The sequence below is a fragment of the Hemiscyllium ocellatum genome, chromosome 25, assembly GCF_020745735.1.
Source record: "Hemiscyllium ocellatum isolate sHemOce1 chromosome 25, sHemOce1.pat.X.cur, whole genome shotgun sequence".
Classification (NCBI taxonomy): domain Eukaryota; kingdom Metazoa; phylum Chordata; class Chondrichthyes; order Orectolobiformes; family Hemiscylliidae; genus Hemiscyllium; species Hemiscyllium ocellatum.
The window spans coordinates 35,961,567-35,981,394 of record NC_083425.1 but is presented as its reverse complement, the minus strand read 5'-3'; the positions used below and the strand labels follow the sequence as shown (position 1 = coordinate 35,981,394).

Below are 19,828 nucleotides of genomic sequence, written 5' to 3'. Positions count from 1 at the left end.
GTCGTCCCTTCTCTTATTTAGAAATACTCAAATCACTGTTAAGAAATGTTGTTAAGCCTCAAGCCACTGCTGGGAGTATAAACATGTTGCAAACATTGCATGATTTAAAAAAAGAAATTATCCATAGGATATGGGGATTGCTGGTTTCGTAGCATTTATTGACCATCCCTGTTGATCACTGAGAAGATGGTGGTGAACTGTGTTCTTGAACCGTTGAAGTCAGTTTGGTGTAGCTAGACCCACAATATGCTAAAGAGGAAGTTTCCGGATTTTGACCCAGCATCACTGAAGAAATGGAGATGTATTTCCATGTCAGCGTGCTGAGTGGCTTGGAGGTGAACTTGCAGGTGATGACGTAACTGCTATTGTTGTCCTTCTAGATAGTAGTAGTTGTGTATTTGCAAGGTGCTGTCTAAGAAGCCTCAGTGAATTTTTGTAGTGCACCTTGTTGAGGTATGCATCATGTGGTAAATACTAATGCTACTGAGCATTGGTGGCAGAGAGAATGAACGTTTATGGATGTGGTCGGTCAGTTGGGCTGTTTTGTCCTGGTTAGTATCAAGCTTCTTCAGTGTTATTGGAGCTGCTGTTATCCAGGCAGGTGGGGAGAGTATTCCATTGTGCTCCTAACATAAAATTGTCGATGCTGGACAGATTTTGGGTAATCAGAAGAGTTACTTGCTGCAAGACTCCTACCGTCTGACCTGCTGTTGTGGCCACTGTATTGATATGGCTAATCCGGTTCAATTTCTGGTCATTGGTAGCTCCCAGGATGTTGGGAGTGTTTAGCAATGGTGATGCTAGTGAATGTCAAGAGATGATTATTAGATTTTTTTGTTAGCTGAAACTTGGATATTGCTAAGTCTCAACTCAAGAAATAGGAGCAGGCATAGACAGTTCAGACCCTTGATCTACTCTGACATGTAATAAGATAATGATTATACGTACTGAAAAGCGCAGCAAGTCAGGCAGCATCCAGGGAGCAGGAGAATCGACGTTTGGGCATAGCCCTTCTTCAGGAATGAGGAAGATGTGCCAAGCAGGCTAAGATAAAAGGTAGGGAGGAGGGACTTGGGGGAGGGCCGTTGGGATGCGATAGATGGAAGGAGGTTAAGGTGAGGGTGATAGGCCGGAGAAGGGGTGGGGCGGAGAGGTCGGAAAGAAGATTGCAGGTCAAGAAGGCGGTGCTGAGTCTGAGGGTAGGGACTGAGATAAGGTGGGGGAATGGGAAATGAGGAAGCTGGAGAAATCTGCATTCATCCCTTGTGGTTGGAGGGTTCCTAGGCGGAAGATGAGGCGCTTTTCCTCCAGGTGTCGTGTTCCCATGGTCTGGTGATGGAGGAGGCCAAGTGGAGTGGGAGGGGGAGTTGAAGTGTTCAGCCACGGGGCGGTTGGGTTGGTTGGTGCAGGTGTCCTAGAGGTGTAGGCGGCCTATCTCCCCAGTGTCTAGGAGGCCACATCGGGTGCAGCGGATGAGTAAATGATGTGTGTGGAGGTGCAGGTGAATTGATGATGGATATGGAAGGATCCCTTGGGGCCTTGGAGAGAGGTGAGGGGGGAGTTGTGGGCGCAAGTTTTGTATTTCTTGCGGTTGCAGGGGAAGGTGCTGGGAGTGGAGGTTGGGTTGCTTGGTGGGGGGGGGGGTGGTTGGTGTGGACCTGACGAGGGAGTCGTGGAGGGAGTGGTCTTTCCAGATCGCTGATGGGGATGGGAGGGAAATATATCCTTGGTGTTGGGGTCTGTTTGGAGGTGGCGGAAATTACGAAGGATGATACGATGTATCTGGAGGTTGGTGGGGTGGTAGGTGAGGACCAGTGGGGTTCTGTCCTGGTGGTGACTGGAGGGGCGGGGTTCAAGGGCGGAGGAGCGGAAAGTGGAGGACTTGCGGTTGTTTGGTATTGGAATGGTCCTCCTGGGAGCAGATGTGGCAGAGGCAAAGGAATTGGGAATATGGAATGGTGTTTTTACAGGGAGCAGGGTGGGAGGAGATGTAATCTAGGTAGCTGTGAAATCTATTATAAATAGTTGGGGCCTGAGGACCGAACCCTGTGGCACTTTGCTAGTTACATCTTGCCAACCGGAAAAGTCCCATTTATCCCAACTTTCTGCTTTCTGATGATTTGCCAATTCTCATTCCAAGCTCATGAATTACCCCTAATTCCATTTGATCTCTACTTGTGTATTAATGTGCAGCACCTTATCAAATACCTTCTGCTGGTCCAGTTTTCTACATGTACAGAATCCCCATTATCCATCTTATTTGTTACATCTTTGAAGAACCCCTGCAAATTAGGCACACATGATTTCTGCTTCATACAACTGTGCTAGCTCTGATGGATTCCGTGGCCTTGATGTATGTTGATATGTATCTGAGGAATTGTACATTATGCAGATTATTGTGCAATCATCTGCGAACATCCCCACTTCTGGGTTTGTGATAAAGCAACTGAGCACAGTTGAGCCTGGGACACCACTATGAGGAGCTCCTGTAAAGTGGTCTTGGAGCTAGGAAGACTGACTGTTATCTTCCCTCGTGCTAGACATGATTACAGCCAGCGGAGAGATTTTCCCATATTCCCATTGACTCCAGTTTTGGTCACTCGCACCTCCTTTCTGAAATTTAGCTCTTTTGTCCATGTTTGAGCCCATACAGTATTGAGATCAGGAACTGAATAGCCCTGGAATATCCAAAACTGAATGTCAATAAACAATTATTGCTCAAAGGTGATGAAAGCATTAGTGATGGCACCTTCCACCATTTTACTGACGATTGAGAGAAGATTAATTGACTGGGTTGGATTTGTCCTTTTTGTGTACCGGATATCCCAAGGCAATTTTGCACATTGTCAGATAGACATCAGTATTGTAGCTGAACTGGAGCAGCTTGGCGGCAGTTGCATCGGTTTCTAGATTGTAGTTCTTTTGTACTATTGCCAGAGTGTTGTCAGGTCTGATAGCCTTTGCAGTGTCCAGTGATGCAAGGTGTTCCATGCTGCCCCATGGTCCAGTCGACGTTGGTGAAGACTCGTATCTGTGATGGTGGGGTCTCTGGAGGAGGCCGAGGTAGATCTATGACTGGATGTGGTAGACTGTCGAGCTCAGTTTTCATCAGTTGCTTCTGGAACTGCTTATCACTTTGTATTTGGCACACAAGTAATTCTGTTTTTTAGCTTCACCAGGTTGACTCCTCATTTTTGGGTATGCCAGATTCTTGCTCCTGGCGCTCTTTGTTGAATCAGCGTTGATTCCTGACTTGATAGTAATGGGATAGTAGGTTCAGCTCAGGTTATGAGATTGCAAATTGTGTTTTACTACATTTCTAGCCCGTAATGCCTTTTGGATGCTCAGTCTTGTTCGATCTGTTTGAAATCAATCTTGCTTGTTTCACAAAATATGATGTAGGATATGCTCAATGTGAAGGTGGGACTTCATCTCCACCACCTAATGATAATGTCATGGGTAGATGCATCTGTGACAGGGAGATGGGTGTGGATATAATCAAGATGTGTTTTTTTTTCTTATGTTGATTCCCTCACTAACCTGCTGCAGAGTCCTTTAGAACTTGACCAACATGTTCAGTATTGGTGCAGCTGAGCCACTTTGGGTGATGGACATTCTGCGCCCTTGGTACCTCAGTACCTCTTTCAAATAGTGTTCAACCAGGCTGCATAACCTTTGAACTTTAGTATCTGACAAACGTGTTGCCAATTTTGGCACTTACCCCTTTAGCAGCTAAGTTGCTGCAAGGTGCTCCATCCTGTTTTATATCTTTTTTGAGGCTTTCTAGCATTTTGATTTTTTTTTCCCATCACCCATTGTACTTTCTCATCTGTTAAGAACTGAGCTGTTTTCATTTATGTTTTAATCAACTTGTCAAAGATGATGTTATACACCTCTGGAATAGATGGGACTTGAATCAAGGCCTCCTGGTCCAAATGTGTGGACACTGCCACTGCGCCACAAGAATCTTTCTGAAGCTTTTGATACAATCAAATGGCTTGCTGGGCCATTTCTGAGAGCATTTAGGAATTCGCCACATTGCTGTGGATCTGGAGTCACATATAAGCAAGGGACCTGTTCCATCCTAAAAAAGGCCATTAGGGTTTTTTCAATATTTGGCAATGATTTTATGGTAATCATTAGACTTTTTTGATTTTGGATTTCAATTGAAATAACATTCCACCATTCATTGCGATCAGATTCAAATCCAGGTCCTCAGAATATTACCTGGGCTCTTTTACTAGTTGGTAATATCATTATACCATTGCTTCTCCTTTACAGACTGTTCACAACAATACAATTTGGAAATATATAGCTAAAGTGAAAAGGAACTGATGGATATGGAGGGTTTGAGGCTTCTTAGCATAAGATACTTCTGAAGATAACAGCATATGAAACGTCAAAAATTATAATAGAAGTTTAAACCCTTTAATAGAGTCAGTCAGTACAAAGGCAACAAGGAATTTGGAGAAAAAGTTGCTGAGGTCACCATGAGAATACTGTAAATAGTGTTGGGTATCTCATTATGAAAATGACATTAAATCCAGTGAGACCTGTTCACACAGATAGAATCTGCAATCATGTTAAAATATGAGCAGTGTTTTCATTAGAGAAGTAAGGAATAAAAGACATGTTCAATACTTAAGCTTTTTAAAATGATAAAGTGTTGACTTGTGAATAACAAGTTTCCTCTGTTTGGGAGGTTATGGAATTGTCAGTTCAAAGTTATATCCCTGGAGTGAGAAGAGAGGTTTGAAGAGGTCTTTTTGGATGGAATGATTTATCATGGAGCATGGAATTAGGGACAGTTGCATCACGATAAGTTTGACAAATACTTGAAGCAGTCAGCAATTGCTCTTGCAAAGAGCTAACACAGACCTAATGTTCTGAATGGCATCCTGGGCTATACCTTACCATAGTTCTTATTAGTAGGCTACCTCTGTTAACTCAAAATGTAGGAAACTGAAGTTCACATAAGTTATCCCATTGTTTTCATCAAAACAGTTTCCTAAATGTTGGTTGAGCTAAGGAGATGAACGGTCATCAGTTGCAGTCAGTCAGGCTGAACAATGTTGAAATACTGTAGGTGAGGAGATGTTAGCTGTTTTGAGTGATGGCTCAATGGCTACTAATGGACAACACCTCTTGCACCATGGGTTTCAAGAAGTTGACTTGGATTTTGTCCTGGGGAGTAAATGTCTCAGTGCTGTTATCAATTGATATGTTTTATAGCCTGACATTTGTCATTCTGCAGAGGTGTACACATGATGGTTGCCACTCCTGGTCGCCTGATGGATCTTCTGCAGAAAAAGATGGTAGGTTTGGATATCTGTCGGTACTTGGCATTGGATGAAGCAGACAGAATGATTGACATGGGTTTCGAGGAGGACATTCGCACAATCTTCTCCTACTTTAAGGTGACAGTTGACTCTAGTCATTTTTCCCAGTAATGTTGTGAGTATCATGGCTATGTGATAAACTGATGAAAGGTTTACTGTGGTACTAAACTGAGACAGGCTTAATGAAGCAAATGTTAGAATAAAATAAAGATGGGTACATTGAATTGTACATACCATTCCTACTAAGAACACCACTCCACCGCCAGAGACATGCACACTCCTGAAAATCCAGATGGAAACTTGATGGTGTTAGTAAAGTATGTCGAGACCATACAGTACCTGTTTTAACTCCAACATCATTCCCTCTGTTTGCTTTCCCAATCTTTCCCTCTATACTGACTGATGCCATTTAAAATCATACGGGCAACTGGCACCTGAGGTCAGATAGTTGATGATGGCAGAACATTCAACAAGGGAGAAGGGAACCGTGACAGAATTAGACCCTAATCAGGTGAAACGCTGTCTGGTGGGAATTGCTAGTTATCTAGAGTGGCAGCTTGGTTATTTCCCTGGACTTTTGAGGCTGGCTATTACCTTGACTTGGTTATGTTGTCTTGGTGCAAGTTGTCCCCCATGCACACCATTAGTTAAAGTATTACTCCACATCCTGAGCCCTATATTTCCCTGAATGCTATGTTTATGCAGGTAAGTTTAGTGATCTCATCTAGGATTGTTTACTTTCATCATGGGAGAAGAAAAATTTGTAGAAAAAAAATCTTTGACCCTTCCTAAATGGATCAAAAGGCCATAACAACAGTGGGTATGTACCAGTTGCTGTTGGAATATAAAACTAACCCCTGAAAAGAGATGGTGATTTCTATTGGACAAGAGGGAAGAGGTAAAGAGCTTTGATTTTGTTATTTAACTATTGGAGTGCTCTGTCAAGTTTTAAAGCTTTTTATGAATCATCATGATCTCTGTTTATGCCTTCACAAAGGGCCAGCGCCAAACTCTGCTTTTCAGTGCTACCATGCCAAAAAAGATTCAGAACTTTGCCAAGAGTGCCCTTGTGAAGCCCATCACCATCAACGTTGGTCGAGCAGGCGCTGCCAGTCTCGATGTAATCCAGGTGAGGTGGAGAAATTATGCTAATCTGTGAGCTTGTATAAAACTAAGGGATTCAAGAGAATCCTTTTCAGAGAACAGACAATTGCTTTACTCTGAGCTTCAACTGAACAGTTTAGATTTGACAGATATTTAAAGTAGCCCCCCCCACATCAAATTGTCAGAAGAAGATTTCCTATATTCCAAAAACACAATACTGTGGATGCTAGAAATCATTTCATTTGGTTTATTGTCACATATACCTAGGTACAATGAAAAGCTTTATTTGCAAGCAGTACTGGCAGATCCATTTGGTAAGCAAAGACATACATAGCACAGGGTGCTTGGACAGAGTGAGGCAGACAGGTTACACTGCAGAGGAAGTGTGTGAAGCAAGATCAACATGAACAAGATCAACATTATTTGAAATTAGAAAGTTCATTCATCAGTCTAATAATAGCAGGAAAGAAGCTGTTCTTTAACCTGTTGGTGCACGTGTTCAACTTCTATACCTTCTGCCTGACAGAAGAGGATGTGGGAGAGCATTTTTGGGGTGGGAGGTGTCTTTAATGTTGGCAGCCTTTTTGTGGCAGTGAGAAGTGTAAATGGACTGTCTGGATGGAAGGTTAGTTTTCATGATGGTCAGGGCTGTGCACACAACTTCCTTATCGTCCAAGGCAGAGCAGGTGTCGTACCAGATATTATGCTGTCTATGATGCATCTGTGAATATTGGTGAGGGACATGCTCAATTTCCTGAGTTGCGTGAGGAAGAAGAGATATTGTTGTGCCCCTTGACCATCACATTAGTGTGGGAAGACCAAAACAGGTTGGTTATCGATGCTCCGAGGAACTTGATGTTCTCATTCCTCTCAACTTCTGAGGTAAAAATTGAACATTCTGGAAATGATCAGCATGTCTGATAGCATCTGTGGAGCAAGAAACATAATTAATCTTTCAGGTAAATGTGGTGCAAGGTCCTTGACGTGAAAGGTTAACTTGTCTTGACAGATGCTGCATCATCTGTTAAGAGTTTCCAGCTCATTGTGTATTATTCCAGAAAATTCTCTGTTATTTTCTCTTTGCTAAATAAAGAAGTTGTATTATTTCAGTTTTAATTCTGGCTTAGTTGAGTGGGTGTCAATTTGAGACCTTTAATTCATCCTTTTTGAGTCAAAACTCATGGGATCAGCTCCAATCTAGGGCCTTAAGCGCAAAGTCTAGATTTTAAACCAAGGGTCTCCTCTTCTCTCAAGTGGTATAATTTCAAAGAACATAGGAGTCCAAGCCAACATTTATTCCACAGTCAACATCATTTTTAGGAAATTCATTCATGGATGTCATTGAACTAGCATTAATTGCCCATTTCTAATTGCCCAGAGGGGATTAAAAGTCAACCACATAGTTATGGGTCTGGAGTCACTCTCGGTCAGTTAAGAAGGCAGATTTCCTTCCCGACAAAGGACAGTAATGAACCAGGTGGGTTATCCCTGACAATTAGCATGGTCATCACTAGACTGTTACTTCCAGATTATTCTTGAATCTTTCATGGTGGGATTTGAATCCAGATGCCCAGAAAATTACCTGGGCCTCTGGATTAATAATCTAGTAATAGTACCACTAGGTTATGACCTATCCTTCATGAACTTTCATGAATAAGAAATATATTTAACAAATAATAATGACTTTATTTTGGAAGTCATTCATTGACTCTTTTCTCTGTTATACAAAAAAAAATGCATATTCAAATCAAGTTCAAGCCCACACTTGTAATGAGCGCTTTATTTTACTTAACCACACTCCATAAAACTCACCCCGGTGACTACTAGCTCCTCGTATAGCCAATTTGCGCCAAATCATTCCTGAATTAATGTGTTCATCACCTGTTCCCACATTCCATTAGGTCTCAACAATTTCTTCAGGCCAGTTTAGGTGATAATTTTACATGCCTTTTTCTTTCATTCTGTTTTCTACTTTTCATTCCTCTTCCTGTCCCATGACCTCAATTATCTGGCACCCTCCACAATCTGGTCTTGTACACTTCTCTTACATCTTCCAATCCTGTCTTTCGTCGGTGCTACTCTCCAGTCCTATTATTTTTATTCTTGCTTGCTTCTTTCTGTCCTTCTTGGTGCTTGTTGCCAAATGATTATTTTGGCCAATAAATTAACAGACACATGTTTCCAAATCTCCAGATCATGTCCTTGCCTGCTGACTTGAGGTCATTCGTTGTAAGATCATGCCAAATTCTGGCTGTGTCCCAAATATAGATTGTCCGTCTTTTTGCAGTATTTACAGGTTTATTTGAAAACACAAGCTTTTGGAGCCTTGCTTCTTTTTCAGGTGCTAGTACCAGAGGGAGACCTTACACACAGAACTTATAAGAAAAAGAAAAAAGAGTCACACAACTGATGTGAACAAATTGAACACAACTAAGACAGAGGTTAAATCTTTAATCAGTTAGAATGGAGATGCAGGCTTTGATTGATTGATATGCAAATCTCAGAATTTCTTTCAAGTCACTGTCCTGAGATAACTTAAGATTTTGTCAGTATAAGAGAAGTGACATCTCAGGTCAGACAATGCATTTTTGGCGTGAGGTCTCTCTCACTAGCACTTGAGGAAGGAGCGAGGCTCTGAAAACTTGTATTTTCAAATAAACCTGTTGGACTATAACCTGATGTCGTGTGATTTTTGTCCAACCCAGTCCAACATTGGCACCCTCTACATCATGACTTTCATAATATGGCTCTGTCACCAGTCCATTCATCCCTGAGGAGCTAAGCATCTCTTTCAGAACTGTATATTCTTTAAGATGACATTGTGATTTTTTGCATTCACACTAAAATTTTTGAGAGAATTTAGGGAGTGGTGTGTAAGGTTTATTCAGTTCTTTACATAACCTGTGATTCTGAAATATTCTACACAGCACATACTGGTACAGAATGGAAGGCAACGGTCTAGTGGTATTATCACTAGACTGTTAATCCAGAGACTTAGGTGATGTTCTCAGAATGCAAGTTCAAATCGCACCATGGCAGATGGTTGAATTTGAATTCAGTGAAAAAAAATCTGTAATTAAGCTGCACATGATGACCATGAATCCATTGTCGATTGTTGGGAAAACCCATCTGGTTCACTATTGTCCTTGATGGAAGGAGGCTGCTATCCTTGTCTGGTCTGTCCTGCATGTGACTCTACACCCAAAGTAATGTGCTTGATTCTCAACTGCCCACTAGGCAATAACGGATTGGTAATAATGCTGTCCTAGCCAGTGATGTCTTCATCCTGTGAATGAATAAAAAAAAATTCTCCTTAGCAAACTGATGTTGAGGCTTGAAGATTACAAGGGAGTTGGATAGTGGTCTGTTTGTACTAAAAACTTTAAGCCACTGTGATGTTATTTCTTCCTTCAGTGTACATCTTTCGAGTGTTGGTCAAAATGAATGACAAGCTAATGTCCTCTTATCTTTAGGAAGTTGAATATGTGAAGGAAGAGGCTAAGATGGTGTACTTGCTGGAGTGTCTGCAGAAAACTCCACCTCCGGTAAATGACTTCACCATTTCACTCTAATCCAGTTTGGTGGTTTAACCCTTTTGCGTCATGAACCATTCCACTCAGTAATTGATGAGCATTATGGCACTATACACAAATATTCCCTATTGTATCCAGTGTGGGATGCATCTGTCAACTCTCAGGCATAGGAAGAATATGTTGCTGACCGATGGTCTTCAGTTGAGTATTGAAGCTGCTGTACCTGTCTTGGGAGTGAGTGTTTTATTGAAGAGTTGAGAGAACTCCAACCTATACAGAAGTTATACTGCTGTATCTCCCCAGGAAGTTTTGCTGACCGTTAGGATATGTGGATTCACATGTATGATCTTTGAAGATGTCAGGACATATTGAGAGCTTAATGTGTATGGTGTATAACTTGGGAGTGAGAGGGGAGGAATCTTGGAGGTTAGTGGAATTCTCACAAATCAGCTGCCCTTGTCCTTCTGAGATATATAAATTGTGATTTGAAAGATTCTGTGAAATGAGGGTAAGCAAGTGCTACAGTGCACCTTGCAGAAAAATGATTTTCTTTTTTGCTTATTTATGTATACTTAGCTCTGTGGTTGTATTTGTAAAGTATTTTGTGCATGTGTAAAAAAGATGTGATTAGTAAGTTGGCAGATGACATTAAAATTAGTGATGTAGTAGAGAGTGAAGAAAGTTATCTCAGAATACATTGGGACCTTGATCAAATGGGCTGAGGAATGGCAGATGGAGTTTAACTCGGATAAATGTGAGGTATTGCACTTTGCTAAGAAAAATCAGTGTAGGAGTTACAGAGTTAATGGTAGGGCCCTAGCGATTGTTGCCAAACCAAGAGATCTAGGGGATGCAGTTGCATAATGCCTTGAAAGTGGAGTCGCAAGTAGACAGGGTAGTGAAGAAAGCATTCGTTATGCTTGCCTTCATTGGTCAGAAATTGAGTACAGGAGTTGGGATGTCATGTTGCAGTTGTGTTGGACTTTGGTGAGGCTGCTTTTGGAATAGTGCATGCAATTCTGGTCTCCCTGTTATAGGAAGGATGTTGGGAAACTTGAAAGGGTTCAGAAAAGATTTACAAGGATGTTGCTCGGATTGGAGGGTTTGAACTATTGAGAGAGACTGAAAATATTTTCCTTGGAAAATTGGAGGCTAAGGGGTGACATTAGAAAAGTTTATAAAATCACAAAAGTCATGGATAGGGTGAATATCCAAGTCTTCTCTCTGGGGTGGGGAAGTCCAAAACTAGAGGACATAGATTTAGAGTGAGAGGGGAAAGATATAAAAGGGATCTAATGAGCAACCTTTTCATGCAGAAGGTGTATGGAATGAGCTGTTGGAGGAAGTGGTGGAGGCTGGTATAGTTACAATGTATAAAACAAAATCTGGATGGATATATGAATAGGAAGGGTTTAGAGGGATGTGGGCCAACTCCTGGCAAATGTGAATAGATCATTTTATGATATCTGGTCACTGCGAACAAGTTGAACTGAAGGGTGTGTTTCCATGCTGTATAACTTTATAGCTATATGTATATATGTGTATGATTGTGAAAGTAGAATGATCAGGTTTTAAATAATAAAGTGTTTGTGTGCCCAAACTAGTAGTCTGAGCTTTCTCTGAGAATGCAAAAAAGCTTCTATTTCTGCTTTCCATTCTCCACTGCAGAAACTTGTCCAGGAAGTATGTATTTTTACTTAAGTTGTGAATTCCTGAGAAATTGTGCCCAAATGAAGAGAACAGAAACTTGAGAAGATTAGTGTCTAATGGCCAGCATTGATGTACATTTTAGGTATTGATATTCGCGGAGAAGAAAGCTGATGTGGATGCGATTCATGAATACCTGCTCTTGAAGGGTGTGGAGGCTGTTGCTATACATGGGGGAAAAGGTAAGATCCAACACTGACTGTCTATCCTCAGGTCTGCACTCCACTAGGCATCTCCTTTGGGAGAGATGAGAAGAAGAATGAGTTGGGTCAGCCTATACTTCCAAAAAATGGAATTCAGACTGTAACTGTGCAAACAAAAGATATTTATTGACTCTGAAACACTTCAGTGTAGAGAAGAAGTGAAGATAATGACTGTATTTTATCCTAGGATGAGAAATTTCAACCATGTGATGGAAGTCCAACTTTTAGCTAAAGAAATTCTGCCATTTTAATTTTTTACTCATCTTTGCTTGCAATGTGACCAAAGCTGGGAGGAGAGTGTCTTGCAAAGTCTGGAAAAATTACTACCAATGGTAATTGTGAGACCAAACTTTGGAAAGCCATCACTCTTCCCACTTTTTTTTTTATAGATATTTTTATTGGGAATTTAACATTTTGACAAATTTACAAAAATAAGCAGAATTTTCAAGCACAAACATTAATATAAAAATAGATCTTAAATATATAATCATCAAAATTCAACTAATCCACAATCATCCAGAGTGTATAGTTGAGTCGCTTACATCCTTCAAATAAGAGAAAATGTTCTCTAATACACTCATAACAGTATGATAAAAAGGAAGCTATTTCCAAACAATAAGAACAAACAAAAAAAAATTAAACATGTTTGAATGGAGATCTTCCCCCTTGTTCTCAGGGGGCCTTACTACCTTTCCAACGTTCCACCATATCCTCTCCCAAACAGTGTCCCACCCTCGACCCGGGCGCTTCTTAATAGGATTTAGATATAATACCGAGCTAGAGTTAACAGTGAGCGCCGCACCCCCACCCCTCCCCACCCATACCTGAGTATATCTAATAGCATCAATGCCACGTACAAACACACATAACTATAAAATTACAACTCCAACAGATTACAGTTAAGTATAATAACATAGCAAGGAAGACAACCCCGCTCCCAGAGGCAAAAGTAAAGTAGAATAAAGTATCCATTTCTCCCCACGGAGTGTGGGAGAGGCAAGCCAACATAAATTGTCTCTTACGATTTATTTAACCGAGTCTAAAAGTTTCTTGGCCTCTTCCGATGATCTAAAATTATACTCGGATCCTTCGTGGGTAAAGCATAACGTCGCTGGGTAGCGTAAGGTGTATTGAATATCTAAGTCCCTTAAACATTTCTTCACCTCATCAAACGCCTTCCTTCTTCGTGCCAAAGCCGGGGAGAAGTCCTGAAATAACATAATCTTGGATCCTTCATGAATCATAGCTTTAGGATCCTTTCCAAGCTTTCTGGAGGCATCCATGAGTATCTGCCTCTCCCTATAACTCTGCAGCCGGAACAGGACCGGGCGTGGGCGCTGGTTTGGGCCAGATCCGCGTACTGCGACCCGGTAGGCCCACTCCACCCTTACCCGGTCAGTTTCAGCCCCCAGGTTTAAAAGCTGGGGCAGCCATCGCTCCAGAAATGCTGCTAACTGTCCTTTCCCTTCTTGTTCTTGAAGGCCCAGCAACCGAATATTCTTTCTCCGATTTCCGTTGTCAATATCATCCATGTAGATTTCAAAGGCCCTGATTCTCTGCTCCAGGGTTCGCACCTGTTCTGCAGCTGTTTGAGCTGCAGCCTCGGAGGTCGTGGCCTTTAGTTCCGCCCCCTCCACTCGGCCCTGTAATTCTCCAATAGTTTGATTCTGTTTCTGCAGCTTTTCTTCGAATGCATTCCATCGCTGTCGGGATTCTGCGATGAAATGGACGAGTGTCGATTCCAATCTATCAATCATCTCTATAAGGCCTGTTTTTACATCAGCTGCAGCAGGAGGAGAGGAGGGGTCTTTGTTTTCTGAGAGCTGCGGGGTCCCTTTGATTTACTCATTATCCACTCAGTATTAGACTATTTAAATATAATATTCAGCAGCTAATTAAGATTAAAGAAATTTTTTGGGTGGTTTGGCAAGTGTGGTGGGGGCAGGAAACCCACTTTTCCCAGGTTTTGGGAAGGGCTCTGTAGACTCAGACTTGCTGAGTCGCCGCCATCTTGGATCTCCCCCACTCTTCCCACTTAAGGGCACGCTGTGCTCAGAGCCACTTGGTGGACCTGCAGGATCTGGGTGACCCTGTGGTAGAGGAGTGGAATCCAAATCAAATTTGGCAGGTATCAGCATGAAGCTGAGGGTCAAGCTCGAGGTCAGTGAAGCCTGAATCTTAGCAGATGAGGCAAGTGGAGGGATGAGGGACTTTACAGTGTCTTGAGTCACCAGGAAATATGAAAACATGCATACAAATGACGTTAAATATTTTTACTATAGATTATAAAATGTGCTATATTTGTATGATTCCTTGCTGCAAAAAAATTTAAGATCACTTTGTGTTGTGCCATGCTCATCTATGGTTATGTTATAGAAGACTGTGTATTATATTTTATAGTTATACTGCAAAAAATGAAAGGTTATGTTTTAAATATTGTACAGTTGTATGATGAACAGCTGTATGTGAAAGATGTTGTTTGGGTATTTCCTGGTGTTTTTTCCATAGCCCACCATAATTTAAGAGGAAGCTTATTGGAATTTCCATTTCCACATCTAGGGTTTCTGAAGAGAATGTACCTGCATGGGAAATTTATTTAAATGCACATCATAGATCATGCGCAAAATAGTGCGTATTTGGGTATATTATCAGAATTTAGCTTGGTCTGAAACTGCATGAAGACTGATGGTTTTTTTTTGGTTTCCACTAGAAAACCCTGCTTTTTCCTTCTCTCTGGCAAGGTCTGAGACTGAAACTTCCTGTTTACACCCTTTGCATTCTAATTGACCCTGAATTTTTTACCCTCTATTTACTTAATCCTTACATTATCAACTTCCACTTTTAATATTGCCTATCTCCATCCCTACTTCAACTCATCGACACTGAAACCCTCATTCACACCTCCTTTAGCTTTGGATTTGGTTAGTGCTGTGGTTCCTTGGTTGTTGTCTCCTCTTCAACCCTTCAGAAAGTTGGGTAAACAAAGTCGTTCCACCCATATCATAATTTGCACTAATTCTCATTCACCATCGCTCCTGTGCTCACTTCCTTAGCTTGGCTTCCTATTAAACAGTGCTGAAAATGTGTTGCTGGAAAAGCGCAGCAGGTCAGGCAGCATCCAAGGACCAGGAGATTCAACGTTTCGGGCATAAGCCCTTCTTCAGGAAACTGAAGAAGGGCTTATGCCCGAAACGTCGAATCTCCTGGTCCTTGGATGCAGCCTGACTTGCTATGCTTTTCCAGCAACACATTTTCAGCTCTGATCTCCAGCATCTGCAGACCTCACTTTCTCCTTCCTATTAAACAGCACAAATTTAATACTTTTATCCTTAAATATTGCTAAAAGGAGATACAAAGTCAGCAATTTTTGTTTTTGAGCAATTTTTAACTTGTTTCCAATATTTCCATCACCTCACCCTCAGGCTTGGTAATCTTCTCCAGCTCTGTATGTAGCCTTCAGAGATAGCTGTGCTGCTCTAATTCTGGCTACTTGAGCAACCCTAATTTTAATTGTTCCACCATTGATGGCTGTATCTTCAACTACGAAGGCCCTAAGCTGTGAAGTTCCCTTCCTATGCTCTTTCTTTCTCTATTCTGTTCTCTTCCTTTTATCTGTCAAGTTCTCTTCCTTTTAAGACATTACATGAAAACCTATCACTTTGACCGTGCACTTTGTCATGTGTTTTAACGCATGGCTCCTGTGTCCAATATTGTTTGATAACATGCCTGTGAGGCTTCTTGGGATTTTTAAAGAAATATTCATGGAATGTAGGTGTTACTAGTTGGACAACACTTATTATCCTTCCCTATTTTATGTTGCAAATGCAATATTAATACACATTTTGTTGCTAAGTTTGAAAGTCTTCCATTCTTCATCAAATCGATCTCAGGGTTTGATTTATTTTCAGGGAGCCAGTGATCTAGTCATATGATTGCTAGACTATTAATCCAGAAAAGTCAGCTAATTCCTGGGAACCCGGTTCAAATCTTGTTGTGGCAAATGGTGGAATTTTAATTCAGTAAAGAAATTAAGGGTCTAATGATGACCATTGTCAATTGTTGGAAAAAAACAATCTGATTCACTAATGTCCTTTTAGGGAAAGAAATCTGTCATCCTTACCTGGACTAACCTGTATGTGACTCCAGATCCATGTAGTGTGATTGACTCAACAATTAAAAATGGACAATAAATACTGACTTAGCCCTTGAGCAAATAAAAAAAAATTGCTCATATTGAATTACGTCAGGCTTGTGTATGATAGAATGTGCCAGGGAAGATTGACAATGAGCATAAGCTCAGCCTAATACTACAGCTTTATAGCAACTGATTGAACAACCTAATATGATTTGTTCCTAGACCAGGAAGAACGGACAAAAGCCATTGAGGCATTCCGGGAGGGGAAGAAAGATGTTCTCGTGGCAACTGATGTAGCTTCAAAAGGCTTGGACTTTCCAAATATTCAACATGTGATTAACTATGATATGCCTGAAGAGATTGAGAATTATGGTAAGAAAAGTTCCTTATTCTAAAGGTGCATCTGTGAACATATCAGTTATTGGGTCCCTCTTTGTCGAATGTCAGTTTAGTCAATTGCACCTGTGTTTTGTCTGCTGTTTAATTACGTCCACGGAGCTGGAGGAGGCCCTCTGCTCTATACCATGTGGCATTTTCATCATAACTGCAACCTTTGGTAAATTAGCGATTAGGAGATCACTATGCTTAATGGTATAAGTGGAGCTTAATGCACAGCTCCCTGGGGATTTCACTGAAGCCAACCTTGGGTACATGAACATACATTCAACATATAATGTTTTAGATGTCAGAATGTGGCAAGTCAAATTCAAATAAACTCCATCACTCAGTTCCCTTTCCCACTTGCTGCTCTTTGTATTGATGAAGTGTCTTCCAATGTCTGAGTCACTTTGTTTCTGAAAATCCCTTAATTCTGAACACATCCGTTATATTCAGTTCATAGAATTGGACGTACTGGACGATCAGGCAAAACAGGGATAGCCACAACATTCATCAACAAAGCATGTGGTAAGTTTTTCTTTATTCATCTTTCAACTGGTGTGAAAATTGAGCCAATGCTGTTGATGTTATTCTGCATTATAAACCAGCCATCCAGCCAACTGAGCTGACTGATCTCTTTTGGATTAATTATGGGTAATAAAACACATTGTGCTCTCCAGCAAATAGGAAATGAGTGAATGCAACACTCAGAAACAATTGAACAGACTTAATTCATTTCTAATGAAGGTATGAATTTATTTAATTTGAATGCTTTCATTCATATAATCACTGCCCTTGGTGCATTTTCCATTCTTGGCTAAGTCACTGCTCTCGGCCTGGCTGGTAAGGAAGAGATGCAATGACCAAGGACTTAGGAGGGCAAGGGCTTCTACTCTGACATTCTGTCTCGCATTACACATTGCATGTATGTGAACACACAGCATGGACAGAATCAGTTTTGGTTGCAATGCCGGCACACACTTTCAGCCTGCACTCTTTTGTATCTCGATTGATGGAAAGATTATTCTCGTGAAAAATGAGTATTGCTTGATGTTAGCCAGTTTTTGTGGAGCTGACTGTGGCCAAGGGTATATAAATATTTAAACACCTGTGGGTAGTTTGTACAGTAGCTCTGCTTGGTTGTTGTCACATTTGTTGCATTAGGCAAACTTTTATACATATTAAATACCCTGATGGTAAAAAAAAAGACTTGAGATGTATGTTTTAACTGTGTATCAGTGCATTTTTGTGTTTGTAAGGCTTACTTGCATATGTTTTACAGATGAGTCGGTTTTGATGGACTTGAAGGCTCTGTTGCTGGAAGCTAAGCAGAAAGTCCCACCTGTTCTTCAAGTCCTTCAAACAGGAGATGAGACTATGCTGGATATTGGAGGTATGTTGGCTATAAATGGTAAAGCAGCTTAACCTTTCAGATGTCCAACTTGGAAAAGCTGAAAATGATGTCTTGCACCATAACCACACATCACATCTGTTCAAGTGTACAGAAACATAGCAGTTATTCTATGCAAAATAAGATTCCAAGAGATACTGGACTTTGTGTGGTGTACAGTTGGGCTGTGTTGAGAGCAGCTTATTTCCAGGTGAAGTCTGACAGCTTCATTTCACACTTCAGAAGATCTGAATTTTTCAAAATTAATTTTTTTCCTGGTATCTGTACAGGTTCTACATACTGGCTGGTCTCTGCTAATGAGTTAATGAAACCAGTCATGAAAACTGCTTGTTTCTTTGTTTTCCTCTGATCCCTTTGCAGAAAACACTTTGGCTGCTGCTCAAAAGTTCTCTTGCACCCTCAGCTAAAACGAAGAATTGTAATGTCATGCTTCATAATTCTGGCATAATTTGAAACAATACATCCTGCCTGTAGAGTTGGTCTGGTGATCTGCCTGAGAAAGGAAATTTACAGATCTAATTGCCTTCTAATGTTTAATTTGAGACCCTTTCCTTATCTAATTGTCTGGGAATAACTGATGAAGTACCCCCAAAAAATTGATTGCATTTCAACTATATATTTTTCTCTTTTTTGTTCAAACGTGTCCACTGAATATTTTGGGTTCCATACTGAGGAGCAAGGAACACATTGTTAAGAAAGCTGTTTTACATGAGATTTGCTAATGAATCCCTCCCAAACAAATGACACCCTTCTGACCAACATTATCTTTGGTGCCAAACCTGTCTCTCACTCTTGATGACTCTATTCCAACCAAATATACCAGCCCCTCTCATGCTTTCCACCACCACCATCTCTCAACCGTTTTATTCACCATTGTGCTTTCCCACTATTTGCAACATTCTCCACACCTCTTGCCAACCTGCCCATCCTTTCCTTGTGGCTTGAGGCAGCTTAAGGCTGTTGCATAAGTGTCTGTGTTTCTCATTGATATAATTACTCAGTAAGAGCCTGATGATTGATTGCGACTTTTAGATTTAGTCATGCTGCTAATGGTGAGTACTGCCTGTGAAGCGGATGTTTCTGAGAAGGATTTTGTGGTGTAGGCAGTATTTAAACTGCTGCATGAACTCCAGAGAAATCTGATGGAAAAATATTTGCTAATTCGTGTGGAATCCTGATTCTTTGTGCAGGTGAAAGGGGCTGTACCTTCTGTGGTGGTTTGGGTCATCGTATCACGGACTGTCCGAAACTGGAGGCCATGCAGACAAAGCAGGTCAGCAACATTGGGCGGAAGGACTACCTGGCCCACAGCTCGATGGACTTCTAACCTGATATATTCCAGTACAGCTGGCAGCTTTAGGAGTGAATTTGTGCATGGCAAATTGAGAGAGGAGGAAGAGTTCTGTTCAGCCCACTGCATTTCCCAAAGTTCTCTCTTTTTTTTAATCAGCTGAAAGTACATTCATCCACTATTTTAAAAGGGAACATGTTATTGTTGCAGAATACTTCAGTTTGTCGAGCAGTTTGCTACCATATTTGAACATTTAAAACCTTGATGAACAAGGATCGAGTTTGGTCAACTGCACCTTAATTTTGGACTTGTATAAATGCCTTATATAATTAACAGTATGGTTACTGATGCTTGTGATGATCTTCAATGGTATGTCAGTCAACTGACCAAGGTAGTGACTGTAATTGTTGAAAATAAAGACTATTATTTCTTAAATAATTTGGTCAGTGCCTCGGACTACCCTCCTTATGTTTTATAAAACTGCTTACTACTCCGGGTGGTCCTGGAATGCAAAACGGACCCCAATTAATCTTTTCCACCAGCAACTGTTTTACATGCATTCACATTCAGGGAGCTGTCCTCTACAAGAATAAGGCACTTGCCCAGGCATTGAGCCTTTTTGACTTAAGCAAAAGCACATTGGACAGCAGTTCCCTGGTATATTCTATAGCGATTTCTCAACTTATCAGAGCCAACTTCTCAGCTACTCAATGTGGGTACCTGCAGC

At 41.1% G+C, this 19,828-nt stretch overlaps 1 protein-coding gene across 1 annotated transcript in view; it reads left to right on the top strand.

The window, feature by feature from the left end:
• Positions 1-19,539, top strand: part of LOC132827636 (probable ATP-dependent RNA helicase DDX41) — a 43,016-nt gene extending 23,477 nt beyond the window's left edge. The window contains exons 10-17 of the mRNA XM_060844214.1: positions 5,255-5,417; positions 6,337-6,468; positions 9,917-9,988; positions 11,769-11,865; positions 16,244-16,393; positions 16,856-16,927; positions 17,682-17,792; positions 19,001-19,539. Coding sequence (XP_060700197.1) covers positions 5,255-5,417; positions 6,337-6,468; positions 9,917-9,988; positions 11,769-11,865; positions 16,244-16,393; positions 16,856-16,927; positions 17,682-17,792; positions 19,001-19,137 — 934 coding nt within the window. The 3' untranslated portion in view covers positions 19,138-19,539. The remainder of the gene's footprint in view (positions 1-5,254; positions 5,418-6,336; positions 6,469-9,916; positions 9,989-11,768; positions 11,866-16,243; positions 16,394-16,855; positions 16,928-17,681; positions 17,793-19,000) is intronic.
• The last annotated feature ends 289 nt before the right edge of the window (positions 19,540-19,828 follow it).